General features: G+C 37.1%; 2 protein-coding genes across 2 annotated transcripts; both read left to right on the forward strand.

Moving 5' to 3' along the window:
• The first annotated feature begins 8,516 nt into the window (after positions 1-8,516).
• LOC113045460 (inhibitor of growth protein 5-like) lies at positions 8,517-11,093 on the forward strand. Its single transcript, XM_026205845.1, has 8 exons — positions 8,517-8,753; positions 8,937-9,008; positions 9,101-9,267; positions 9,349-9,460; positions 9,577-9,670; positions 9,769-9,904; positions 10,037-10,098; positions 10,211-11,093. Exons 1-8 carry the CDS (start codon positions 8,717-8,719, stop codon positions 10,248-10,250), a joined length of 720 nt encoding a protein of 239 aa, XP_026061630.1. The 5' UTR covers positions 8,517-8,716; the 3' UTR covers positions 10,251-11,093.
• Positions 10,890-27,959, forward strand: LOC113045459 (serine/threonine-protein kinase PAK 2-like). Its single transcript, XM_026205844.1, has 15 exons — positions 10,890-11,093; positions 11,614-11,632; positions 19,097-19,323; positions 21,219-21,322; positions 21,563-21,707; positions 21,791-21,915; positions 22,033-22,165; positions 22,294-22,357; positions 22,491-22,539; positions 23,041-23,153; positions 23,280-23,397; positions 23,478-23,577; positions 23,660-23,856; positions 24,001-24,138; positions 26,870-27,959. The coding sequence occupies exons 3-15, from the start codon at positions 19,143-19,145 to the stop codon at positions 26,954-26,956; spliced, it is 1,554 nt and encodes a 517-aa protein (XP_026061629.1). The 5' UTR covers positions 10,890-11,093; positions 11,614-11,632; positions 19,097-19,142; the 3' UTR covers positions 26,957-27,959.
• The last annotated feature ends 11 nt before the right edge of the window (positions 27,960-27,970 follow it).

The following is a 27,970-nucleotide window of genomic DNA, read 5'->3' on the forward strand; positions in this document are numbered from 1 at the left end:
GCATTAAATCTGTTTTGAACTCTTTATCTTCACCAATTCTGTTGAGCATGTATTTAGGAACTCTGTTTACTTTTTGCTGGGACCAAAAGAGAGTCGGATAGTAGGAAGTTTGAAATGTACAATTGATTATTACAGTTCCACCTTCATAAGCAGTTTAAACTTTTGTTTTCTGCTTAACAGTCCAGTGATTCTATTCCTGTACAATCAAATCATGAACAAATCAGAAGAAATATCATGAGCATTCAAATTACTTGTAAGAGTACTGAAAATAATTACTCACAAAAGTGGTACTTACCCCAGACACATATGAAAACAAGAATAGTTTGCTTTATTCAGTGGCATTTTTCCTGCTTTAAGAATCAAGGAACATTTAAATCCAGATGTTATTCTCACTCCAGATCTAGACTGTGATAGAGTATATACCGTAATGCACAAGATCACCCTTTACCAAAAAGTATTATACTTCAAGTTTATTTTACTAAGTATACTTAAGTGAAGTTCAAGTATATTTTTAAGTATACTTTATGTAGAAAGTATACAAATATCAGCGTACTAGTACTTGCAATACTGTTTCAATACTCCTTGGGACTAAATTGGCCCACTTTCTAGTTTATAAAAGTGTACTTTTAAGTAGGCCTATACTTTAAGTAAAACATAGCAAACTTTGAGTAAACAACTAGTTTATCTCTATGTTTGTAGTTCGTACTGCAGTTATACTAAAAGTGAACCTTTGGGTATACTAATTAAATACTTTACACATTGAAGTATAGTCTCAGTAAACTAATAGTTTAGTAGTTTTATAGTGCAAATATACTCATAAGTTTTCTTTAAGTGAACTTTACATCATATTTTAAGTATACAACTATGTCCCTATTTAGGTTTGAATTTGTATATATTTTGTTATATGAATATCTGAACATACAAAACATCCAAAGAAAGAAAAGGGGATCTGCTTGTAAACAAAAACATTTTATTGTAGCTTCATGCATTCTTTTTTAAACGCTTTAATGTGGGTAAGTTTCATAAAAAAAAGAAAGAAAGAAATAGCATTTTGAAAAAAAATCTGAAAAAAGACTAAGAATTTGATTCAGAATGATAACCATAACGTAGATGGAGTCGATCAACACCTCAAAGCTTGACTGTAATTATTACCTCTTCATTGGTCAACATTTTATTCCATAATGTTACAGGTTTGATGCTGTTTCATGTCAGATGATAGTGTTAAATACGTGCGTTAGTATCTGGTTTTTCTTCTTCACTTGTTTTTTTTTTTTTTTGGTAATTCTGTACAGATGATGTGTGCTAGTGCCCTCTACCATATAATGAAAACACGGGTTCTAGAAGTATAGCTCAAATATATTTAGAATTTTTGTAAGTATAAGTATACTTAAATGTCATAAAGCCCATTTCCCAGAAGTACATAAAAAGTAATCGAAAGCATACTTTGCTATTTTAGTTTAAAAGAAGTATACTAATAGTACACTTTAATAAACTTCTTTTTAGTAAGGGTCTTGAGCTATTGAGTTTGCTTAATGACAACAGAATGTAAGGAGGCCAGTTTAATGCCACATCTGATCTACGCTTCTCTTTATAGAGGCCGGTTTAATACGTAACCGTTGCTTCTTTTTACATTCGAGACTCAAACCCACAACCCTAGAGTTAGGAATCAGACTCTCTAACCACTAAGCCACGACTTCCCATGTGCTACCACCTTAAACAATGAGCTCAAATTCATGATTAAGGCGGGAGAATTAATGACAAGAAAACATCAGGAGGCCAGTTTAATATCTCATTTGAATAATGCTCATTTTTACATGGGCCGGCTTAAAAAGCCAGGAAATGAGCACTCCCTGCTGGCTGGACTAAACTAGTTGAAGCTTTTCAAAACGGGTCTACCTTGAGTGTACTGACCAAACTCTGGCCCGCTTAGCTTTAGTGAGGATCCAGACTCTGCTGTAGGGGAATTTACAGTTAAAACTCAAGGACCAGGTGTTGAATGAAGACGAGGAGTCATAGATGCAATTAATTGAAGAAAAATTTACTAAAGCTAGTTTGCAGTTTAATCCGCAGAAATCAGCTTTAGTACTCGCGATGGAGTTCACAGGCCGCTTGGCTTACATGTCCGAAACACCATTAATAATACTATTACTGAGGTTGCTAATTGCATCAATGCATAGGTCAGCAAGATTCTGGTTGGTCAAAATATTGATAAACTTATAAGATCTCCATACATCAGTGTAAAACTCGAAGCATATCTTCTAGTGATTATTTTGGTGACAAGTTATCAGAGGTCAGATGCAATAGGTCTCTCAATATGGTTAACTAACACATACAACATACACAATGACAGCAGCATCTTAGAGAGTAAAAAGGCAGACTAAAGCCATATTCAAATTATTGTCTAACATGCATTAATGTAACTTTGATTAATAATTATTCAAGATAAAACATATATTATGAAGGTCGCAATAGCAGGATTCCATTCCTTTAATGCCTACTGCATGCAACAGCTGGATTTTTACTCTGCGCCTTAATAAAGCTGCTCTAATAGAGGGGTATTCATGAAAACAGAATGTCATGAGGCCAATTTAATGCCTCGTCTGAAGGATGAAGGATGCTTCTTTTCACAGTCTAAAGTCCGCGTCATTGTATTAGGACTTTTGCACCCATTCAAGCCAGGAAATAAGCATCCCCTGCTGGCTGGACTAAAACTAGTTCACAGCTAAATCTCCCAACAGTGCACTGACCAGGCTCTGGCCTGTTTAGCTCTAATGAGCTTTGACTCCTCCCTCTGACTTGGCTCATAGTTTATTTCTACCTTTGGACATTTTCTGCCAATAAACTCAAAATAAATTTTCTTCCTGTATTTGTACTGTTTTCCATATTGTAACAATTTACAAATCTCCATATTCATCGGGAAGAAGGAGGCGGGAACCGGCGCACAATCAAAATCATTTTAATATCCAAAATAAACAAAACAGCACGTCAGCCCCTCATGGCGACTGACGCGCACAAATAAAAAGCAAACATAAAATAATGTCCCAGGCCTGGTCCTCTCTCGTCCTTCACGGTCGTCACTCCAGTTTTATATCCTTCCATCTCCTACGTGGGACTCGATACTAGCGGTGGGGCTCAGGTGTAGCTCATCTCCAATCACTACACCTGGCCTCACTCCTCGTTCCCACGCCTCTCGGCCCGCCCCACTCGCCACATACCCCCATCGCCCCTCGCAGGCCGGGGGGTTCCCTCGAGACTGCGCTCTACTCAAACCCCCCCCCCCCCCTCCCTCCGGGGGAGACCGCTCACGGGGACCTGCAGGAACCTGGGGGTAGGACAGACGAGGCGAGAGAAAAGGAGATGGAAGGAGGAGCGACAAGGACGAGAGAGGGGAGAGAAAAAAATAAAAATAAAAAATCCGGTTCCCAGACGCACTGCTGCTCGGCCCTCCACCAGCTGGGTGATCTCCTCCGCGGTGCCTGGCGGTGGCACTGGACGGCCCTCGGCGGACGGCGCGACACTCCTCCGCCACCCGATGGACGGCGACGGCTCCTCCGATTTTGGGCAGCGGCAGGAGTCCCCCGTTCCCTGCCCCTCCGGATTCCGTCACGGAGGCGGCAGGCTCCGGCCCCCTGGCGAACGGCGCCGACTCCTCCGCTCCCTCACGGACGGCAGCCGCCCCTCCTTGTCGTGGGCGGTCGGCAGCGAGCTCGCCCGTCCCCGGCAACTCGCTCCAGCCCACCGCCTCGAGCGTCCCTGGCGGCACATACCTCGCCTGCTCGAGGGCACCGCGGATTCACCACAGCTGCGAGGGATCTTCAGCAGCGCGTCCCTCCTTCTCCCGGGTTTCGGCACCACTGTAACAATTTACAAATCTCCATATTCATCGGGAAGAAGGAGGCGGGAACCGGCGCACAATCAAAATCATTTTAATATCCAAAATAAACAAAACAGCACGTCAGCCCCTCATGGCGACTGACGCGCACAAATAAAAAGCAAACATAAAATAATGTCCCAGGCCTGGTCCTCTCTCGTCCTTCACGGTCGTCACTCCAGTTTTATATCCTTCCATCTCCTACGTGGGACTCGATACTAGCGGTGGGGCTCAGGTGTAGCTCATCTCCAATCACTACACCTGGCCTCACTCCTCGTTCCCACGCCTCTCGGCCCCGCCCCACTCGCCACACATATTAATTCCATATTAATGCCACATTATAATGTTTTATAGAAGACTATTTGTGCAAAAAAGGAGCCATGTGGAACATGATATCTTAATGTTTTGTTGAAGATTAATGACAGGCCTCAATGCAGGTGTTACCATGTTTTTAATTACATTAAGAGCTGGATAGATTGTGGTTGTGGTTGTGGGTTAACTAGATAAGTTCAAATTGAAAAGTGCTTCAGGTTTTTGTACGACATGGTTCATGTTTTGTATCACTGGGCTGCTACTCTTAGAGCACAATAATAGAGAGCTGAATCTGACAGACGTACATCAGTAATACTGAGTTCAGTGGATGTGCGAGATGCAGTCGAATGAAACCGACGATCAGAGCTGTCTGCATCACTCGCTGACCGTGCGTTTTTGTATAGTAAATACTGTGGTCCTCCATTAGCATACTGTCTGTACCAGTAAAGATAAACATACTCGGTACTTGTACTACATGAACAGCTCAGTTTGACAGTTTCTCCTTCTTTAGAGTTTTTTTCTGTCCCCTTATCTGGTTCAATACTGTCTCCAGTCACCAAAGCTGTCAATAATAAGCACATATAAACTGATTTTTAAACTGTGAAAGCAATGTTTATAAAATGCTTTAGCAGACCCATTTTACAGTATTTCTTACAAAAGTAAATATTTTAAATGAACTCAAATATTTAAAATGATGTAGTTATAGAATAATGCACCTGTTCCCACAATGAGTATCAGTATAAAGCATCTGTCCATGTTCAGTCAGATCAGTTCAGTTCTCTGTTGAGTCTCTCAGTGCTCTGAGCTGTAAGTCACTGCAGATCTGTCAGAAACACACACAGGAACTTCCTCCTCTCTGAACTTCAAGCTGCTGTTCATCTTCTTCCATATGCTGTATTATTTATTGTATATCATTTAAATGTGTTTGATCACTTTCCCCCCACCAGATTTCAAATGATTGTTCAAAAGTACCAAAATAAAATGAATAGTTTTGAATCTGTTTTATATATTACTGACCTTCCTTCAGTTTCAGTGACGTGTGTCTTGGCTGATCAACCATGCTTTCTGATGTTCAGTTAAAGACATTCAGGAACTTCCTGAGCTCTGTGAGTGTGAAACCAGTGAAAGCTCTGAACCTTCATAAAAAGTATGTTTAATTGTGTGATATATGAAAAAAGAGACAAAGAATATTTCTTATAATATTATTATTTTACCTTTTTCCAATTACAACCAGTCAAAATGGCACACTTATTCAGCAGTGCCTCACACTCATTGCTGTATTTATCACCAACCAATCATGGCTTTAGAATAGTCCTGTAAATACACATCTACAAAACGACACATGGTTGTTGTATTTGTTTTCTTCTGTACTGTGTAATAATGTATTCACAACCACTAAGAAAGAAAAGAAAAAAGAAAAGAAAATGTTTGGTTTCAGTTTTTCTGTCATGTATACTGTGATTTTTTTTTTCAACATCTGTTTGCAAATTACATTCAGTCTTGTACAGTTGTGTAAATATGAGCTCATGAAAGAATGGTTTTAGGTTTTGAACAACTGTTTGTATATGGTACATCCAAAAATGTACATGATGTAAGACAAATATAAACGTATTATGTAAGACAACGTAAGACAAATGTTTGCTTTTGAGATGTGTTTGTGATAGTTTGAATGCAGTGCTTCATTTTCACAGAGATATGAGGCATTTTGTGTGTGCAAAATTTAGAAAATGTGTGTAAGCAGTTGGAAAAAAAACTTTCAATAATAGTCTATTTTATATGGGATTAAAGTAATTAACAATATTAAGATGCTTTATTTGATTTTTTTTATGTCACATTTATTTTAAATATGTCGTTCTTTTCATGCACTTATTGTTCAACTTTTTACTAACATCTGCAGTTTACTGATTCTCTTTTAATCCTTTACTCTCTGTCTATTGTTTGTACTTACTGGATTAAATAAGGAAAGGTTTTTGTACAGTGTTGATGTGTTTCCTGTCACTGTGGGCACCAGAGCACAGTAGTACAGAGCAGAGTCTGTTACAGCAGCAGAGAAGATCTCCAGAATCACATGGATTTGTTGCTTTGTTGTTACTTTAACAGAAAATTTTGAATCTACTCCAGATACCTCAGTCTTTTTTTTTTTGCAGTACTGTATGTGGCTACAAGAAATTCAGGTTTTGATCTTCCATACTGACAGTGCCAAAAAAGATCATGTACCCCCAGAGGAGGAATAACTGCAATACAGTATAGCTTTTTGACCATCATCAGCACCAAAATATGTTGTGTCTGTACTTATGATATTTCCAAATACAGCATCTGAAACAGAAGAGGAATGTGCAGCATTTTAGAGACGATTTATGCAATCAGTCAAGTAAATCAATCATTCACAAGAAATACACAGCAGCTGAAGCACAGAACAGAATAACTAATGAAGATCCATTGTATGTGTTGACTCTGAGAAGAGTCATGTTAAATTGTTTCTACCACAGTCTCTGTCCTACACATTACATCATGTCAGATCTGTGAACACAGAGTCCCTCCTCTTTGAGCCATTTCATTCATACCTGGAAAACAAAAACAAGACCAGGTTACACTCATTAATGTATGTTCTTGTGTTTGTGTTTTGTGTGTTATATTGTATGTAATAAACATTTGTATATTTTGTGTGCTCTAAATGCATACTGTGGCATTCCATAAAATACACTACTGTTCAAAAGTTTGAGGTTGGTATTATTATTATTATTTATAGGTCTCTCACAGTATTCAGTGTCACATGGTGACATTAAATTATTCTAATATGGTGATTTGATGCTCTAAAAACATTTTTTGTTATTATCAGCATTGAAAACAATTGTACTTGATATATGCTTGATATATTTATGGAAACCATGATGCATGTTTTTTCATGATTCTTAAATTCTTTTGAACAACATTTGAGTGTTTTGATTTTTTGTGTGTGTGTGTCTTGTTTTTTTAGCCTAACAATTTGAAAGTCTTTACACATTTAGTTACTGCCTTTTTTACAATATTTTAAAATATATGTTTGCATATCGGTATCAGATATATTTTTTTATATCTGCAAAATATCCATATGGACATGCATTTTATAGACGTGTCATATTTGGGAAAATATTTGTTACATATATAAAAATGGCTTTTTTGCAATATTTTAAATGTTGCATATATGTACATGAATCAGACATATATTTTCATATCTGTAAAATACCCATATATAAACATGCATTCATAGGCATAGCCATGTGTGTAATATATATGTATATTTGGTAAAATATATGTTACATATATAAAAACAGGCTTTTTGCTATATTTTAATGTTGCATATATGCATAGGTATCAGACATATATTTCCATATCTGCTATACGAACATGCATTATATAGGCATTTATGTATTTGGGAAAATATTTGTTACATAGCCTATAAAAACAGGCTTTTTGCTATATTTTAATGTTGCATATATCTATAGGTATTAGACATATATTTTCATATCTGTGAAATAGCCTACCTATACATGAACATGACATTTATATGCATATATGTGTCATATATATGTGTATTTGGGAAAATATTTGTGACATATATAAAATATAAAAAAATATAAAACTTTTGCTATAATTTAAAATAAATGTTGCATATATGTACAAGTATCAGATAAATAGCCTATTTTCATATCTGTGAAATTCAAACATGAACTTTAATGTGTGATCTGCAAATATAATCTATCCAATTTCCATAGGCCTATGGGATTTTATTTAAGCCCTAACTCTAATTTAACCATTTTAAATCAAATATTGGAGTGACATGTCTCTTTTTACGTATATGGTGTTGCAGCTCGACATCTCTAGTGTTTTTGCTGGAGAACTGAATGTAATTTGGTCACAGTGGGTCTCAGAGCACCGATGCTGAGGATGACTTCTGGCCGCCTATCTCGTTTAATCTCCGTATGTACAAAATTAGACCGCCGTTTCACCATGTCCACTGTCAGTAGTCTATCAAGTCAAGACATTTGTTGTATTTCACATGATATTGCGATGGGCGCAACCTGTCACTTTAATACCTAAGACGACACCGTCACCTTGTGGTAAGTTCTGAACATTTTACAGTATCATAGACTGTATCACGTTGTATAAACATTATCAAAAACTACATAAGGTTGCAGTTAATATTAAGAAACCTACGACCGAGTATACGACATATTAAAAACAGTATACTAATACCAACCGACATTCTCTGTATTGTCTTGGTTTTTCACAGAGAGCAAAGCAGCAGACTGCAACTCCACTGCAGCAGGTGGCGATGTAGAGCAAGTTGTGACTTGATGCACTAGAGATAAAGATGCTACACTACTGATATATAAACTATGTGGACAGTCTTATGTGTTTACTTAGTGAGTACAGTTGATCATTTTCATATAAATATCGAATAACCTACACAGCGACTCCAGAAAGGGAAAATCAGCGCGCGCTAAATAAATCATCGCACACGACTGCAGTACAAAGCCAACACAAACCAAAATGGCGAAAGGAATGTACTTAGAACATTATTTAGACAGTAAGTTTTTAAGCGATATTCTTCATAGACTCGTTGCCACATTTTAAATGCTGTCAGGTTATATGAAATTAGATGAGTTTAGTATGTAAAATTAACTTCCTGTTGCATGTGCATGCATGTTGTTTATTTTCCTGCCATGTAAATACAGTTTGCACGATTTTAACTTCTAATCATTCGCTCCAGGTATCGAGGGACTTCCCTGCGAGTTGCAAAGAAACTTCTCATTAATGGAGGATTTAGATAATAGAACTGAAGGTATGAATGTTTGGACCACTTTCTATCAGAGGCCATTACACTTTTTTAAATTATGACTACTGAACACTTATATTCTTAAATGTTGTTTACAGAGAAAAAGGCAGAGATAAGTGTACTAGCTTCTGAGTATATTGCAAAAGTTAGAAATCTGGCATCTGAGGAGCGTGTCCAGCATTTAAAGAAGATTGAAAATGCCTACAACAAATGCAAAGAGTACAGCGATGACAAAGTTCAGCTAGCAATGCAGATATATGAAATGGTAAGATGAAGAGTCCTCTGTTTTATATTTGTATGCACCATGTGATGCATCAAGCATAAACAAGTCTCCTTGCATTTCCAGGTGGATAAACACATTCGGAGATTAGATGCTGATCTTGCACGCTTTGAGAATGATCTGCAGGAGAAACTTGACTCAGGCAGTCTGGATAGCTCAGATGAAAAGCAGCCTCGAAGTTAGTCTTATTGTTCAGAGCGTATCTTCATTCATGTATCAATACAGTGAATGCCCAGCATATCCCTTTTGCCTTAATTTGGGGTGAGCCTAAACAGACTAATTTGTTTTATTCAGAAGATAAGAATATAAAAGACAAGAGGGCATCCCATGGAAGAGACAAGAAAGAATCAGATCAAGACTCACCCAAGCAGAAAAAGCTGAAAAATGGGTAACACATTTTATTAAAGGGACACATTTGATTGATGCATGTGTATATTATTTTTTGTATTCATGTTGTGTGTGTGTGTTTTGTCTCTCAAACACTAGTGCAAATATAAGTGAATCTCTGCTTGCCATGCACCCATCAGATGTCCTGGATATGCCAGTGGACCCAAATGAACCCACTTATTGTTTATGTAGTCAAGTATCATATGGAGAAATGATTGGATGTGACAATTCTGATGTGAGTAATAGTTATTTAATAAAATATATATATATATATATACAATTGTCAAATAGAAACAAGCAACATTTTCATAATAAAAAAAGTGTATATGTAAAATAATGAAAAGGAAGGGTTATTTTCTTTTAACAGTGTCCAATAGAATGGTTTCACTTTGCTTGTGTTGGCTTAACAACCAAACCAAAGGGAAAATGGTGAGCAAAATTCTATACGTAATATTTATCTTATCAACACACTTCACATACTGACTGACGTCTCCATGTACTTAATATTGCAGTTCTAAAGTATTGTGTTTTCCAATTACAGGTACTGCCCACGATGCACCCAAGAGATGAGAAAAAAATAGTCTTCTTCTACAGTCTATCCCAAATCAAATGTCCAGTTATTACAGCCTGTTCAGTGGAAATCAATTACCTTTTTGTAAATGTGCCTTTTATGTCTAGACGACCATGAATGTAACAATAGGGAATAATATTATATGTATTTTCCAGTAGGTGCCTGCAGAGGGCTTGGATCTCTTTTCATTTTGCCTTAGAATAAAGTTTTTTTTTTTTTTTATGTTGTTACTTTTATGTGTCGTTTAAATAGCTAAATTAAGTATTTATGTGTATCTAAACGCCTGGCTCTCATAGGACTGAAACACTTACTTTGACATACCGGTGAATCGTAGAATGAATTCACTTGGCAAAGTTAGAATCAGGTCAGTGTAGGGAAATGTATTTTTTTTTTTTCAAGAGTACTCCACTTCAGTGCAGTGCAATCAGATGTAGACTACATTTCCCGTCATGCAACAGAACCGTCAGCATTCATGGACGGAATCCCATTTGCAAACAGTTGCAGAAAACTTCTTATCACCCTTCGTTTTTCGCGCAGTTTAATCCTATTAATTAATTTTTTTCTGAATAATAGTTTAGATTAAACACTGTCCAACCTAAAAAGCTACGTTTAGTGAAACCTACGTTTAGTGTCCAAACACTGGGTTGGGTCGACAGTTCCGCTTCCCCTCCGCCATATCAGATAGATCCTGGGGTCCAAGAAGAAGTTAACTAAACAAAACTTACAAGCACGTCGACACGGCGTCGCAAGTCATAATAGCAAGGGAAATATTCTCATTACACTTGCAGCAAAACCAGTGTACGAGAGTGAAAAAGACGGAGGCAACACTTTGAAGAGATTTGCAGGAGTTCTGGTGAGTGAAAAATGCAGAATTTTCTCGGTCAACAGGGCGCAGATCTCTTGATGTTCAGAAAGGGTTGTGTATTGATTTATTACTGCGCTTTTTATTTTTATTGTAAATACTTGGACAGCCTTGTTTTGATAATGCAGAATTGTTTGCTATTTCGATTTGTTTTCTGGGTTGTTTTTTCTCCATAAGAAAATGAATCAGCTCAAGCAGATAATATTCAACAAACCCAAGGCAAAGAAAAAGCTTTTACATTACGCTTAATTTGTTTGTTTTTTATTAGTGTGTGTTAAAATGTACTTTTGTGAGAAACAAAACGTTTCTTTCATGTTTTTGCTGGTAGGTCTTGTGACAGTTGTTTTCTTTTCTTCTTGGAAAACAAATTATATATTTGGCATACATCACAATTTAGGTCACCACTCACCTTTTTATGAAAACAATAATAAATTATACAGTAAATAAATGGTGACTGACTCTGGATAGTTCTCACAGCATTCTGTCTAACATTTCATTTTGTGTTCCACAGAAGAAATGAAGTCATGAGGGTGAGTAAATGATGACAACATTTTCATTTCTTTGACAATAAGCAAGCATTTTTGGCAGTTAGATAGTTGTCTGCTTCTTTGCTGGACAAGCACATGCCTTCTTTCTCCAACAGCATGGAAGGAGGTAGACAGCTAGGCTTAGTTCAGGAAGCCTTGCTCAGTATTTCCTTTTATAGAAGCTGCAAATACAAAAAGCCCCTGTTCTGTCTTCCTGTAAACAGTTCCTCTACACAACCACACATCTTTAAAAGAAGGTGTGCTCTAATATCTTTGTTTTGGTTCAGTTGGTCAGATTAAGTCCAAGTGTGTGACCTATGAGGTTGTGGCTGGTAGGATCCGGAAATGCTTCTGTTATCTGTTCACCAATCAGAAGAGGAGGGGATGTGTGTAATAGGAAGTGGGAGCACTTTGCTGATGAACTTTTTTTTTTCTTCACTGTCTCTCGAGTGGTTGCTTGAAGATTGTAATCAGCACTATTAGAAGTAACATAGCTCAAATATTTTAGACCAAAAATGTTTGAAAGATTCAGTCCACGGGACTCAGTGTATTATGCCTATTGGTTGAATGCTGATTGGTGTATAATGATGTTTTTTTTTCATTAATATGGAGGTCCCACATTGCATGCATAGTCACTGGGCTGGCACCGTATGTTTACTTTTGGCCCACCAGCCTGTAACCGTGAAAAATAGATTCATGCTGGTTAGTTTAGGCCTGCCGTGGCTAGTGTCAAGAGGCTCAGGGGAGCAGACGGGAATGTCCAGAGTCCTGCTTCCCATGAGCTTTCTCTGGCATTTTCATCTCACTTCCCCTCTTCGTTCACACAAACTGAGAGGACATGTAGCCTTAAAGGGGGTGTGAAATGCTATTTCATGCATACTGAGTTTTTACACTGTTAAAGAGTTGGATTCCCATGCTAAACATGGACAAAGTTTCAAAAATTAAGTTGTACGTTTGAAGGAGTATTTCTGTTCCAAAAATACTCCTTCCGGTTTGTCACAAGTTTCGGAAAGTTTTTTCGAGTATGGCTCTGTGTGACGTTAGATGGAGCGGAATTTCCTTATAAGGGTCATGAGGGCACATCTGCCGGAAGAGCGCGCGCTCCCGTATAGCAGAGTACTGAGAGCACAAAACACATTCACTGATCCGAAAGAGAGCGTCGCGAAAAGTCACAAAAGAAGTGTGTTTTTGGTTGCCAGGGCAAGACAACCCTGCACAGATTACCAAAGAAAAAAAACAGCTTTAAGGGACCAGTGGATGGAGTTTATTTTTACAGAGCATCAACGGAGTTGTGCAAGTGTTTGTGTTTGTTCCCCTGCATTTCAAAGAGGCTTGTTTTACAAACAAGGCCCAGTTTGACGACGGATTTGCACATCGTTTATTTCTTAAGGATAATGCAGTCCCAACGAAAAAGGGTCACGATCGTGTGTTGGAACCACAGGCGGTGAGTGAAACTGCTTCAAATATCTCTGTGTTGTTAACTTAGCTATCGGCGCGTAATCACATCAAGTAAACAACATGCGATGTTGTCATCAAACTGCACTTTCAGCATGTACACCTTAAAAAAAAAAAAAAAAAAAATGTAAAAAAAGACGACATAAAGTGGAACTTAGTCATTTTCCAAAACCTCTAAGCAAATCTATACAGTTTCAGTACATACCACATAGAGACGTTGTTGCTGATGCTGCTCTTGTTAAATTTTAGCCTCTGGATCATAAATATACGCTGAATCTGACTGTTAGCCATGGTTTGTTTTACCTCACGGTAAAGTCACAGCTTCCAAACGCTTTCAACGCAAAAGCCTACTGGCGCTCGTGATTCTTTAGCTCCGCCCACACGTCACGCCTCCAGCCGCTCGTGTTTTTCCGGGAAAAATCGGTACAGACTATCTTTCTCTTATGAATATAATAAAACTAAAGACTTTTTGGAGTTATGAAGGATGCAGTACTACTCAATAGGTACTCAAGATTAACAGGATATTGAGTGAAAACGAGCATTTCACCCCCCCTTTAATATACATTCATGCACTTGGCAGTTCAAAATAAGATGAAGGACGAGGTAGTCAGGAAACCCTTTTTATTCTCTCTGTACAGTACACAAAATTAAAACAAAAAGTGCTGTTAAGCTCTCTGCCTCCACAGTTTCACTCACTCCACAGTTTTCCCTCTCTCCCCCAGGTCTGTGGGATGCTTATATCTCATCTCTCCGCCAATCACCAGAATTTTAGTCATGATTCACTGGCCCTCCTTATCAGCGCTCTAATGTTCTTGAGTTTTAATCTCGTCACTGCAGTGGCAAGTGAATAGCCAGTAGTTGTTGTCAAGCATAGATCAGGCTTCACTTAACAGTGTATCGTTTTATTTGCACATTTTAATTTAGCAAACACTTTTGTCAGCATACTGAATATATTCTCTCAGGTCTGTATAAGCATGAGCATTTCATTAAGATTTTTTATACGATGAAACGTAGGGATCCAAAGATTAACTGCTAGCCAGTTGAAAATCTATTCAAATATGTGACGATTCAAATCGTTTGAGATGCTGAACAAATCGCGATTGATTTAGTAGAAAACTAAAACTGAGGGGAACTTACTTTTTTTTTTAGAAAAGTTTAGATAGTATTTTTTCTTTTCATCTTGCCTCTGTATAATGCATATTAAAGTCTGCATGAAATTTAATTTGTTTACTTTACTAATGCACATTGCTAGTCGTAATGTAAACAATTAATCTTTGCACGTTAATCTGTTGAAAAAAAAATGGTTTGTGTTAATATTTAATCAGAATCTGAACATTTACTTCCGCTCTTGAATGGCGTTCCTTTCTGAGAGTGAATCTGCGTCTCATTCAGCTCGTCTGCTGTTTCATGCAGATATTTTTATGTATAGTTTCAACTGAAGTCAAAACATTCTGTTTTTGCTTCAAATCTACTTTAGATTAAAAACTGCTCATGTTGCATGTATGCAGCATCTTTATTTGGATCATGATTAAAATGCAGTGGTTGGTTGCCACTAATTTTAAATGGAAAGAGCACAAAGCCTTATTTTTGTTTATATGAAGAGATTTATTTTATTTGTTATTTATTTGATTTGGGGCTTGTTTTAAATTTTCAGATTAGTTGTGTTACATTGTTACATTTATATAACTTTTTTTTAATCCAAAGCAAATTACAAATGAGAACAATAAAAGCAATCAAAACCAACAAAAGAACATTAATATAAAAGTGCTATATTAGTATATTATTATAGTGTTATATCTGTATAATAATTTCACAAAGAAATGTGCAGCATTTTGTCCAAGCAATAATAAAAGGACACAATTAATTTATAATTTGTCTTGAATCTCATTTTGTAAAATCAAAATCATGAATCAAATCATTAGTTGAGTGAATCGTTATAGCTCTAATGAAATGATAACGATACTTATCATGATCTAAGTTTCCTCGATAAAATTCTAATAAAAGTTTGATAAATGTTCAATATAATGTTTATGCACCAACAGCATAATGAAACAGCACTACTCATTTGAACCACGCAACACGGACCTTTTATCCACATGGGTCAAAGTTCAAATGGCAACTCTTTTAAACAGTGCTGTGAGATCCAGTGTGAAGCACTTGAATTCAGTGAAAAACACATGACTCGTTGATTAATTCTAATTTACACCCAGATAAAAGAGCACTGACAAACAGGAGAAACACTCCGTAACAATACAGTCAGAAGGCTTTTGATGTCAATGCTACTATGGAAGAAAAGCGATTAATTTGAATAAATATCAAACAGTCATAATTAAATTTTACCATATAAAAATTAGGTTATAAAGATTTAACATTTATTTTGATAAATTTTGAAATTGACTTTGAAAAATGTTATCATCATTTTTTGGCCATATTGCCCAGGCATACGATATAGTTATTTTCTTTTAAAGCAGGGTTCCTTACACCTGGTCTTGGAGGGCTGCTGCCCTGCAGAGTTTAACTCCATTTTTGGTCAGCCTTTGATTTTCTAGTGATCCTGAAGACCTTGATTAGTTTGCTCATATGTGTTTGGACTGGAGCTAAAATCTCCAGGGCCCTGGTTTGAGGAACCCTGTTTTAAATCCTAACATTACCAGCAAAGTATAAGACCCATGGCTGATTGACAGACGAATATGTGGTCCTCAGCAGGGCTCTAGAAATTACAATTGAAATGGTCACAAATATGCTAAAAAATTGTGACCACAATTCAGTTCTTAGTGAAAAAGATTCTTGGGACAGTTTAAAAAGGATCTCAAGTCATTTCTGAAAAAGGCTCACACTTTATCAAATTATTCTGTAATGTATTTACAAAATAAGTAATTTGGCTAATTTAATTCTTAAATGTTTTCCTTGGAGTCCTAAATCACGTTATCCATGGCTTCACAGAAATAGTTGTGCAAACAGTAGCTTGAGGCTGTAAGATTCGTGATAGCACTAGACTAACAGTGGAACATTGTGAAACACTGGCTGTGATTGGAAAAAATTAATGAAATGGACCGTGCAGAAGTGTGTTTGGGCCTATAAAACACTGTGTGCTGACGGGAGCCACACCTCTCCGAATCACGGTCATTACGAGCAAGCAAGTTACAACTTGATGATCCCAAATAACATTCCTTAAGGAAAAATGTGATTTTTATTTTTTATTTTTAATCTGATATCTGGTAGTCTGTGTAGTGGTATTCAATACTGAATGAAAGCATGCTTTAAACAATAGTTTATTTTCAGATCCTCTCTTATAGATTTGTGGGGGTGAAAGTGCTTTCTTATCAAGCTCTCAAAACACCTCCCATAACCCTGATTCATTCCTAGTGGTAGGATTATTGTGTAACGGTGGTGGTTCCTCAGAGCGAGAGTCAATGATGTGTAAAGGTATGTCCAGTCTAATGTCTCCTCCGCTGTAAAGCCTTATCTCTAGCCTGAGGGCTGGTACATCACTATAGCAATGCATAGCACAAAGGCATGACTGCACTTGCAGCTTTTTATCCTGCTGTGGAATGAAGTATGCCTGCATCAACACGCCTTTATCTCAGCTCTCCTCAGTGGAAGCACAGGGAGAAAGAGACTGTGGACACACCATAGCGAAGACCCTCAATGTCCCAGGAGTGTGGCAGATCTGGGCCAGGGACCTCCACTGGATCTTCCATCAGGGTTCTTCAGGGTGAGGTGGCATTAGTGGTGGTTCTGGCATCTTTTTGCTTTCTTTTTCCTTGTTTCCTTTAGTGTTGGCTGTGTGCCTTTTCACAAGCTAATGTGAGGGGGTATGGTGGCTGGAAAAAGCTGTTTAAAGTGATTTTGCTTCAAAAGAAATGAATTGTATAAATTTGTACTGTTTGACTACTTAACGAAAGCAAAAACAAGTGTTTTTGTTTTGTGTAGGTTTTTTTTCATTGGACTGCATGTGATACATATCGTAGTTTTATTTCTATTTCCTTACCAGACTAGCTTCTGAGAATGTTCTTGCAGCAAGTCCTCTGATCTTTAATCTGCCCATGTGTTTTTCTCTATATGGAAACAGGAACTGGCTCACAAGAGTTAGTCTAAGATCATGCAAGACTTGTGCAATAGTTAATCTTTTATTGATAGTTTCTCAACTCTTCAGAAATATCTTTGTTAAAGCTCAGGTAAAACATGACTTTCTTGTCTTTTTAAGGACATTTTTAAGTTTTTGTGGTGCACTAATTCTGGATTTATGTCTCTGTTATAGAAGTTAATTCATGTAGTGAAAGGTGCAATTCAGCTAGGCTAAATATTAAGTTTTGCATCTCCTTTGCATCACATCTTTGTTGTTTCAATACAATGCACAATTGAACTGTGCTGTCAAACAGGAAGACAATGTGGTCACGTTGAGGTTGAGTTGCACATGATTTGCTAAATTGACATCACTAAGGTAAGACAGGATTTTTCCTTATTTGGCCATGTTGATGACAGGGGCGGAGATGGAGAGGATGCAGACAACTGCATGATGCCACTGATTTTTAACCAGATTTGATATTCCAATATTAAATAAAAAAAAATGGAAAAATAACTTTTAGATGGAAGTTTGAAGCAGTATAAATGGGCTTCCACCTAACAATCAGTAAATAGTTTTTAGCCAAAACTGAAATAAAGTTTCGGTAATTGAACAACAAATGCTGTTGAGGACCTCACAATGCATCTCAGCTAAACTTGTTGCTATTCTATCATAATTTTTGCCCATGGTGAAATGTGGACACATTGTTAAAATGTTTACCTGTTGTAGCTTATCTGCACTGTGTGTATTCAAAACATAATTGAAAAATCTTTTGGCCCTTCAAAACTGTCTTGGACAAAATTTAACAAAACTGCACATCTTTGTTACTGAAACGGTTCCATTACTAAGAGAATAATTTGCAGTTCCATTCAGATATACTTGTAAAGCATTTTCATCTAAATATTGTTCCATTGCAGTTTTACAATAAAATATGACAGCTCTTAAAATACATAACAATAACCAACAAACAAAAATACTCTCAAATTTTCCCTAAACCCTTTTGTGGCTCCACTGAAGATCTAATTATTCTTGCATGTACCTGTTACAAAGAATATAATCCCATAGTCCATATTCCTATCCAAGAAAAATGTACAGAGAGGAAAAATATATGCATTTATACCATATATATGTCATTCAGAACTGAAAGTAAAAAAAAAAATTCCATGTGCCTTGTATTTTTATTTGTCTAGTTCCTGAAATATTTCACATGAGAAGAGGTCTTTTGTAGTTACTGCCTATAAAGAGTGCATCAGTTACGTATTCGGTTCTTTTTTGGTTAAAATGCTATCATAGCCACTAGAAAGAAAAGGTAGCAAAGCTACGTCACAGCCATCTTTAGCAAGACATCCTGTTGTGCAGTCTGGCCTGAACACCTCAGCACTTTCAGTTAAGTTGATGACCTTCTAGAACTGTTACTCTCAGAGGACTGCATTGCTAAGCTAACTGACAGCTCTCTGTGTTACAGATAGACAGTGAATACTCCAAAATGTATCAGTTGCTTTTGCACAGGGGAGGACATTGTTGGCGTATTTTAAAGAAGAATTGGCAGCTAGCAGAACATGAGACAGAGTCTCTCTGTCTATGCTGAGTTGTTGACTGGTTGTTTTGTAGCACAGTAGCAAGTGGTTAGTAAGTTTTGCACCGTTTTAACAGACTTTTGGTGTGGATGTTGGAAAGATTTCATAAAAGGTCTGTACAATAAAATTCTGAAATTGCTCCTCTGAGATTTTACTGAAATAGTTACATGGTTTTTATAGTAGTTTCAAAACAAAGTTTTACTGGATGAATAACCTTGTTTATTTTGCTTGCATTCTTCTAGGGGTGGATCTGATATGCCTTAAAATGGCCTGTTATCTGTCATTCTCGTCATTTGTTGTATCTTAATTTGCTTTAGTGCAGCAATTCATTATCAGCTATGTTGTTTGTTTCTCTGCCACCCTCTGCAGGTTGATCTCTGAAACCCTATTACCCTTCTGAGTGTGTTTCCCTGTCATGTCTGACAACGGAGAGCTGGAGGACAAACCCCCTGCCCCACCAGTCAGAATGAGCAGCAACTTCGGCATCAAGGACAGTATGTCAACAAACCCCAGTTCTAAACCCCTGCCCTCCGTCCCAGAGGAGAAGAGGGACAAACCACGCAACAAGATCATATCCATCTTCTCAGCAGAGAAAGGTAAGACCAGAGGACCCAGGGTGCATTCAAATCATTATTTGAAATTCGGATTTTCTTTTAAGTTGGCATGATATAAAAATTGACAAGTCCTATTTTTTAATGGAATACTGTAGTTTTGATTATAAATAACTTATCCGTGCACTTCATAATTTTTTTCCGGTCACATGTGATGGCGCGAGGGCGTGGCTATTGGTGTCTCTCCCTGCCTCTTCAAAAACCTGTCATTTCAGAAATTAGCAATTGGCAGTATGGTGGTTAGGTGCATTTTTTTTTACCATATTTTTCGGACTATAAGTGGCACCTAAGTCGCATCAGTGCAAAAATATGCCCTGACGAGGATAAAAAAAAACATATATAAGTCGCACTGGACTATAAGTTACATTTATTTAAAACCAAGAACCGAGAAAAAAACATTACCGTCTACAGCTGCGAGAGGGAGCTCTCTGCTGCTCAGTGCTATTGTAGCCTACCCCTGAAAACATTAAAGGGTTAGTTCACCCAATAAGCAAAATGATGTCATTAATTTCTTCCCCCTTATGTCGTTCCAAATCCGTGAGACCTCCGTTCATATTCGGAACACAGTTTAAGATATTTTATATTTTTTCTCTCAGTCTCTCCATTGAAACTGTGTGAACGGTATATTGTCCATGTTCAGAAAGGTAAGAAAAACATCATCAAAGTAGTCCGTGTTACATCAGAGGGTCAGTTAGAATTTTTTGAATCATCAAAAACACATTTTGGTCCAAAATAGCAAAAACTATGACATTATTAAGCATTCTTCTCTTCCGATCTGTTGTGAGATTTCAAAACACTGAAGTGTAGTGATATCCATTTCGCGAACGGATCATTCGATGTAACCGGATCTTCTTCAACCAGTTCACCGAATCAAACTGAATCGTTTTAAACGGTTCGCATAAGCATTAATCCACAAATTACTTAAGCTGTTAACTTTTTTTTAATGTGACTGACACTCCCTCTTGAGTTAAAACAAACCAATATCCCGGAGTAATTCATTTACTCAAACAGTACACTGACTGAACTGCTGTGAAGAGAGAACTGAAGATGAACACCAAGACAAGCCATATAACGAACAAAAGATTGACCCGTTCTCGAATAACCTCTGTTTTACTCCAGTCCCTCACAAGTTTCTCACTCACGCCAAACTTTCTTTCTGCTGCTCGCTTACCGTTTTCGGCTGCATATTTTACTACCTGCAGTTTGTAATCTGCAGAATAGGATTTTCTCTTGGGGGGGCATTTTCTTTGCATTCAGTCTTTCTCAGTTGTCTTTAAGTTAATATTTCAGTTAACAATTTTCAGTTGTTTTCAGTTAATGTTTTCAGGGGTAGGCTACAGAAGCATTGAGCAGCATAGATCGCCCTCTCATGGTTGTAGACGGTAATGTTTTCTCTTGGTTCATTATTTCTTTTGGTTCATGTCAAATTAATTTTGATAAGTCACACCGGACTATAAGTCGCAGGACCAGCCAAACTATGAAAAGAAGTGCGACTTGTAGTCCGGAAAATACTAAAAATATAAAAAAGCTTTTTTCTCCTCTTTCACCTTGAATGAAACTGTAATATATAAGATTTGATGTTCAGTTTAAATTGTGTTTTTTCAACATTTGACTTTTCCTGTGTTCTTTCATTGTTTATGACTTACTATAACCCAGATTTCTGCTACAAATACCACAAATGGTGACAATAAAGCTCAACTTGAATTGAACTCCGCGCATTCCTTTAACTGACCCTTCTATAGTATGCTGTAATTGATCACATTTTTGGACACAGATGCTCATCTCAGACTTGGGATCATTGGTTGTAAAATTGTCCACTGGAATCTGTCATTTTGCCAGTGACCAGAAGCATGTAACCACAATCCTTCTTTCTGTTGAAGGAAGAAAAAAAGACAAGGATAAGGAGCGTCCAGAGATTTCAAATCCTTCTGACTTCGAGCACACCATACACGTGGGCTTCGATTCGGTCACGGGGGAGTTCACTGTGAGTCAGACCTACTTTCCTACTTTCCTCTGGTGCAGTTTACCCATGCTGCCCCTGATCTGTCCTAATCCATCAGATGCTAGAAAGAATTGCCAATTCAATTGCCTAGATTGATTTCTGTGACCATTTGTCTCCCATCTGTCTTAGTGCACTGATTTAATTTACTGAAGTTTAATTAATCAAATTATCAGATGGGCCCTAACTTACTTTCTTATTTTCATTCCCGTTTCTGTGTCTCAGGGAATGCCAGAGCAGTGGGCTCGGCTGCTGCAGACCTCCAACATCACGAAATCTGAGCAGAAGAAAAACCCTCAGGCTGTACTGGATGTGCTCAAATTCTACGACTCCACTGGCAACAGCAGGCAGAAATACCTCAGTTTTACAGGTAAATGGGTACATATACATACCACAACTCCAACTGTAGTTGAAGTCATCCTCTAATGTCTATGTTCCTCCTCTTGATTTCAGAAAAAGATGCACCACCAGCAAAAAAAGGCTCAGAGCAATCACCAGTCAAGGATCCTGATGATGATGATGATGATGATGAAGCCCCGCCCCCTGTTGTAGCACCACGTCCACAGCATACCATATCTGTGAGTGAAGATTTCTTTTCATATTTATCATGTCAAATAGGTATATTACATATTCTTTTTTTCCATACTGGTTCTTGAGTGAACACCATATTGTTGGTGTCTTTGTTGTCTGGATAGGTATACACTCGTTCTGTCATCGATCCTATTCCGGCACCTGCTGCCGTTGCAGACACAGATGGTTGCAAAGCTGCAGATAAACAGAAGAAGGGCAAGGGCAAGATGACAGATGAGGAGATTATGGAGAAACTTAGTAAGTCTTTGGTGGTTACTAAACATTATAGATGCTCACTGTAGCAATACTTTTATTATATGCACTGCAACATGTGAAAGTGATTCTGTATGACCAGATCCTAACTGTGTTGTTGTGACTAATCTCAGGAACTATCGTCAGTATTGGAGACCCCAAGAAAAAATACACAAGATACGAAAAAATTGGACAAGGGTAAATATATTCTATGATTCTTGTTTATTTTTTTCAATATGTCAGTCTTTATCACAAAAACAGTTAGCCAGTAAACTGAATTTATATTAACTATAATCTAAGATTGCTTCAATTAAATGTTGTCTCTTTACAGTGCTTCTGGTACGGTGTATACAGCCATTGACGTTGCTACTGGCCAAGAGGTATTTTCTCTATTCAGTTCTTAATCTAGTTTTAATTCATGTTTCCTGAGAAAAGTCTTTGAATAAAAATGTAATTTACATATGGGTCTAAGACGATCGCTTGATGCACACTACTGTTAACGTAATAAAAAATTATTGTAAAGACATTCATAGTTTTTTTTTTTTTTTTTTTTTTTTTTTTTTTTAATTCACATTTCTACATTTAAAAATGAATATTTCTTGAACACCATATCAGCAAATCATGTGACACATTTTAAAATGTATAAAAACTGAATTTTAAATTGCAGGAAAACTTCATGATATTACTATTTTGCTGTATTTTTGATCAAATAAATTCTGAGTATAAGAGACTTCTTTAAAAAATATTAGAGACCCCAAATTTTATATTACATTAACTTGACATTAAATGGACTTCCATACTATAATTGTTTGAGTTTTATTTTGTGCTTTTATAGTTAGTTGTCATAGGTTAAGCTAACTGACAGTTATGTGTTTCTGTAGGTAGCTATCAAGCAGATTAACCTACAGAAGCAGCCCAAGAAGGAGCTGATCATCAATGAGATCCTGGTGATGAAGGAGCTGAAGAACCCAAACATCGTCAACTATGTAGACAGGTAGTTACATCCCTTAACACTATTTAAACTTGATTATTTTGTGCATTGTATCTCATAATATATTTTCAGCCATCTACTGTAACATCTACATTCTGTTTTTTTTCTTGGTTTTTTTTGTATGTGCAGCTTCTTGGTAGGAGATGAGCTCTTTGTGGTAATGGAGTATCTTGCTGGAGGCTCTCTGACTGATGTGGTTACAGAAACATGTATGGATGAGGCACAAATCGCTGCTGTCTGCCGAGAGGTACAGTATTACTGGCATAGTAGGTGTGAGCTCAAAGCCGTTTGTTTTTCCCATCACCACATTGACTCTTTCCTCTACAGTGTTTACAAGCTCTTGAGTTCCTGCATGCAAACCAGGTCATTCATCGAGACATCAAAAGTGACAATGTTCTATTAGGGATGGATGGATCTGTCAAACTAAGTGAGTCCATGATCCCACTGTCAAGTTCTGGATTTATTATATCAGAACAGTCTGAATGAATTGTTTGCTCTTATCTTTTCAGCTGATTTTGGGTTCTGTGCTCAAATCACACCTGAGCAAAGTAAGAGAAGCACCATGGTAGGAACACCCTACTGGATGGCCCCTGAAGTGGTCACACGTAAAGCCTACGGGCCCAAAGTGGACATATGGTCCCTGGGTATCATGGCCATTGAGATGGTAGAGGGCGAACCTCCTTATCTCAATGAGAATCCTCTGAGGGTGAGCCTTTCCTGTCTTATACGTTTATTACTTTGTCACTGATTCATTTGATAAGTCTTTTTGTAATTAATGACGGTGGTTTAAGTGATCTGTTTAACTTTAAAGAAAAGATTTATGGCATTAATGCTTAATGTTCATCTCCAGGCGCTGTACCTCATCGCTACTAATGGCACCCCAGAGCTCCAGAACCCAGAGAAACTGTCACCCATTTTTAGAGACTTCCTAAACCGCTGCCTCGAGATGGATGTGGAGAAGAGAGGTGGAGGAAAAGAACTCTTGCAGGTAAGGGGCAAAACTGAATCCCAAAAATGCAATAACAAATTAGTTTTGTCAGTTAATAACTCTGTGTGAACATTATTGTGGTTATTGTGTTCCTCACAGTTTGTGAGGAAATTAGCTATGGCTTTGTCAGGGGATGAAAAGGGAATAATTAATAAAATTGAATTTCTAATTACAATAAATAAATAGGGCTACAAGATTAATCAAAATAAAATGGTAATGCCTATTTAGATGAGTGCATTTGGGATTGCAATGGGCACTAGGTTCTCTTTATTTACATTCACATAATTTCCAACATTTTTGTGGATAAATGTTTACAGCATTTCAACAGTATTCTGCCAAAATCTTGAGGTTTGAAATGTTCTATATGTGACGCTTTGACATTTGAAAAATGAAGAATTTTATACACAACCCTTATTAGTAGTTGCAGCTTGTAGTGTAAAATTTCAAATTGTCAATTTAATTAATTAAATTTGTTTTTTTTACTTTGAAGTAAAGTTTGAAGTACAGGTAAATTACCTTTGCCTTAATGTTTGTAGTTAAAATGAATAATAATGAATATTTCATTAAAATAATAATTTACATTCATTTAAAAAAGACACTAAAAAGAAAAATGAATTTTGTTTATTTGCCAGTATTGTGACTATCAACCATCACCAGAGAACCATGAATATATGAATGTGTTTTTAATTTTTTGTAATATTAATGGGGTCATATGTTGCTTTTGTAAAGATCATTTTGTGTATTTTGAGTAACAGATTGTTGAAATGATTTAATGTTCAAAAAACACATTATTTTTCAAATACTGTACATTTATTGTAGGTCCTCTATGCCCCGCCTCTCTCAAACGCATAGTTTTCTTCAAAGTCCCTCCTTCTGACAAGCGCAGTCTGCTCTGATAGGCCAACTGACCCAGTGCATTGTGATTGGCCGAACACTGCAAGCACTCGTCGGAAATGTAATAGCCATTTCCATAATTGTGAGCTTCATCTTTCTAAATAAATGTAAAGACAGTTGCAGCGTCTTAACTTTTATATAGAATATCTCTTTAGATTAAAGACTTTAGTCTTTGCACCTTTACAGATCTTCTTCATGTAATAAGAGCTTGTAACACTCCAAAAAGATAGGAAAAACTGAAATCGCATCATATGACCCCTTTAACTTACATTTTTTGGAGGTACTTAAAGGGATAGTTCCCCCAAAAATCTAAATTATGTCATTATTGACTCACCCTCATGTAGTTCCAAACTCGTGAGACCGTTCATCTTCAGAACACAGTTTAAGATATTTTAGATTTAGTCCCAGAGCTTTTAGTCCCTCCATTATACTGCTGTGTGTACGGTCTACTGTCCATGTCCAGAAAGGTATGAAAAACATCATCAAAGTAGTCCATGGACATCAGAGGGTCAGTTAGAATTTGTTGAAGCATCAAAAATACATTTTGGTCCAAAAATAGCAAAAACTACGACTTTATTCATCATTGTCTTCTCTTCTGTGTCTGTTGTGAGAGAGTTCAAAACAAAGCAGTTTGTCATATCCGGTTCGCGAACGAATCATTCTATGTAACCGGATCTTTTTGAACTAGTTCACCAAATCGAACTGAATCATTTTAAACGCCTCCAATACGCATTAATCCACGAATGACTTGAGCTGTTAACTTTTTTAAATGTTCACGAGTCAAGAACCGGTTGCATCGGTTTTCGGATCACCAGTAGTTCTTTAGGACAGTTCGATTCAATAAACCGGTTGAAGAAAACGTTTCTTTGGTTCTTTTTCGCTCAACGTAATGGTGTCATTGGTGATGATTGCCCTTGATTCAAGCATTTGGTTTACCGCGCTCATAACATTAACACAGAATCAGTTCAGAATCAATCACCAAAAGAACCAGTTCTGTTCAGATGCTCTGTGTGTCAGTCTGCTTCACTCTGAATCACACATGCGCAGTTTCATCAGTTCTCGAATCGGACACGTCTGACAGAAATGGTTCTTTACTCGTGAATGAGTCATTATCTGGCTCGGCTCGGGGTTCATCTTCAGTTCTCTCTTGACAGCAGTTCAGTCAGTGTACTGTTTGAGTAAATGAATTACTCCGGGATATTGGTTTGTTTGAACTCAGAGGGAGTTTCAGCCACATTAAAAAAGTTAACAGCTTAAGTCATTTGTGGATTAATGCGTATTGGAGACGCGAACCATTTAAAATTAATCATGAATGAATGAATCGAATGATTAGTTCGTGAACCGGATGTGACAAACTGCTTTGTTTTGAACTCTCTCACAACAGACATGGAAGAGAAGACAATGCTGAATAAAGTCGTAGTTTTTGCTATTTTTGGACCAAAATGTGTTTTCGATGCTTCAAAGAATTCTAACTGACCCTCTGATGTCACATGGACTACTTTGATGATGTTTTTCTTAACTTTCTGGACATGGACAGTATACCGTACACACAGCTTCAATGGAGGGACTGAGAGCTCTCGGACTAAATCTAAAATATCTTAAACCGTGTTCCAAAGATAAACGGAGGTCTCACAGGTTTGGAACGACATGAGGGTGAGTCATTAATTACATAATTATGATTTTTTTTTTTGATGAACTAACCCTTTAAAGTAAATATTTTACATCTAAGGGTTTTTGCTGAACAAAAAGGTTTGGGAACCTCTGTAATAGACTGTCGAGGTTTTAATGACTAGGTAATTTTCTGTAAAATGTGCTAATGAACCTGTGTCTCTTGCAGCATCCCTTCTTGAAGCTGGCGAAGCCTCTTTCCAGCCTCACTCCCCTTATACTTGCTGCCAAGGAGGCAATGAAGAGTAACCGCTAGCCATTTGTCACTATGTGCCAGTTGCCAAATTCCTTCACATGACCGATTCCTGTGAGAACCTCCATAACTCCAGCAGAGTCTTCCTTCTAGTCCCGCGAAGGACCTTTGCTATTCAGCCCTGAGGACCCTAGTCATCTCCACCTGGGCGACTAACTTGCACAATCACCATGTTTTGCCTCCTCACACCAAACTCTCCTTTAATATGCCTTAAAAAGGCTACAAAGCCAGAGGAGCCACTGACTATAGATCTCTCTTGTTTTCTACTGATGTCTCTCATTGTATTTGTTTAATGTACGCTGTTCAGACACCATTGCATCGGTCAGTGTGTACCTGAACATTTCATGCATTTCTGTCAAAATTCTCTTGTATTTTGACTATTGTTCAACTCTGGCCTAACAAAAAAACTTTCTCCCCTTTTTTACATTCCAGAGAAGTATTATAATACTTGAAATGTCCCATCCTCTCTTAGTGACCTGTTACTTGTGCCTACTACCTATTTGCCTTCACCTGTCTCAACAAAATGGAACAATTTTGCTGTATGAAATTAAATGAACCATTCCTGTTTTTACATTTTTATTGCAAAACCTTAAGTTTATTAAATTGTTGTGTATATTATGTATTCTGGTTATAATGCCGAAATGGGGAAGAAAAAAAAAACCGAAATCAGGACATTTTTACATGTTTTGTATTTATGTGTATGTATGCAATATTTTATATTTTAACTAACATTCTGACAGAAAACCAGACCTTAATGGATCTCCAAAGGTTGTCATAGAAATTAATAATTTGGTATATTCTTTGCATGTTAAATCTAACTTGTTTTAAACATTACAATTCAATGAGAAACATTTTCAGACATTCCAGATAAGTAAATACACTTTGTCTGTTTTCTGCTCGTTTCCTTCGAGATACAAAGTTTTTGTTAATGATGAAACCATCTTAAAAATATGCTTTGTAAATTATTATTAAAACAGACTTGGAGCAAACATGGTTGAACCAATAACATTGCCCTTT

This window comes from Carassius auratus, chromosome 27, assembly GCF_003368295.1.
Source record: "Carassius auratus strain Wakin chromosome 27, ASM336829v1, whole genome shotgun sequence".
Lineage (NCBI taxonomy): Eukaryota > Metazoa > Chordata > Actinopteri > Cypriniformes > Cyprinidae > Carassius > Carassius auratus.

What these genes read in the sequence shown, in the direction of transcription:
- LOC113045460 (XM_026205845.1), top strand. Translation starts at nt 8,717, where the DNA reads ATGGCGAAAGGAATGTACTTAGAACATTATTTAGACA. An exon ending in AGATGAAAAGCAGCCTCGAA is followed by an intron (nt 9,461 to 9,576) that starts GTTAGTCTTATT and finishes TGTTTTATTCAG; the next exon opens with AAGATAAGAATATAAAAGAC. An exon ending in ACCAAACCAAAGGGAAAATG is followed by an intron (nt 10,099 to 10,210) that starts GTGAGCAAAATT and finishes TTCCAATTACAG; the next exon opens with GTACTGCCCACGATGCACCC.
- LOC113045459 (XM_026205844.1), top strand. Translation starts at nt 19,143, where the DNA reads ATGTCTGACAACGGAGAGCTGGAGGACAAACCCCCTGCCCCACCAGTC. An exon ending in ACGTTGCTACTGGCCAAGAG is followed by an intron (nt 22,540 to 23,040) that starts GTATTTTCTCTA and finishes GTGTTTCTGTAG; the next exon opens with GTAGCTATCAAGCAGATTAA. An exon ending in ATCGTCAACTATGTAGACAG is followed by an intron (nt 23,154 to 23,279) that starts GTAGTTACATCC and finishes TTGTATGTGCAG; the next exon opens with CTTCTTGGTAGGAGATGAGC.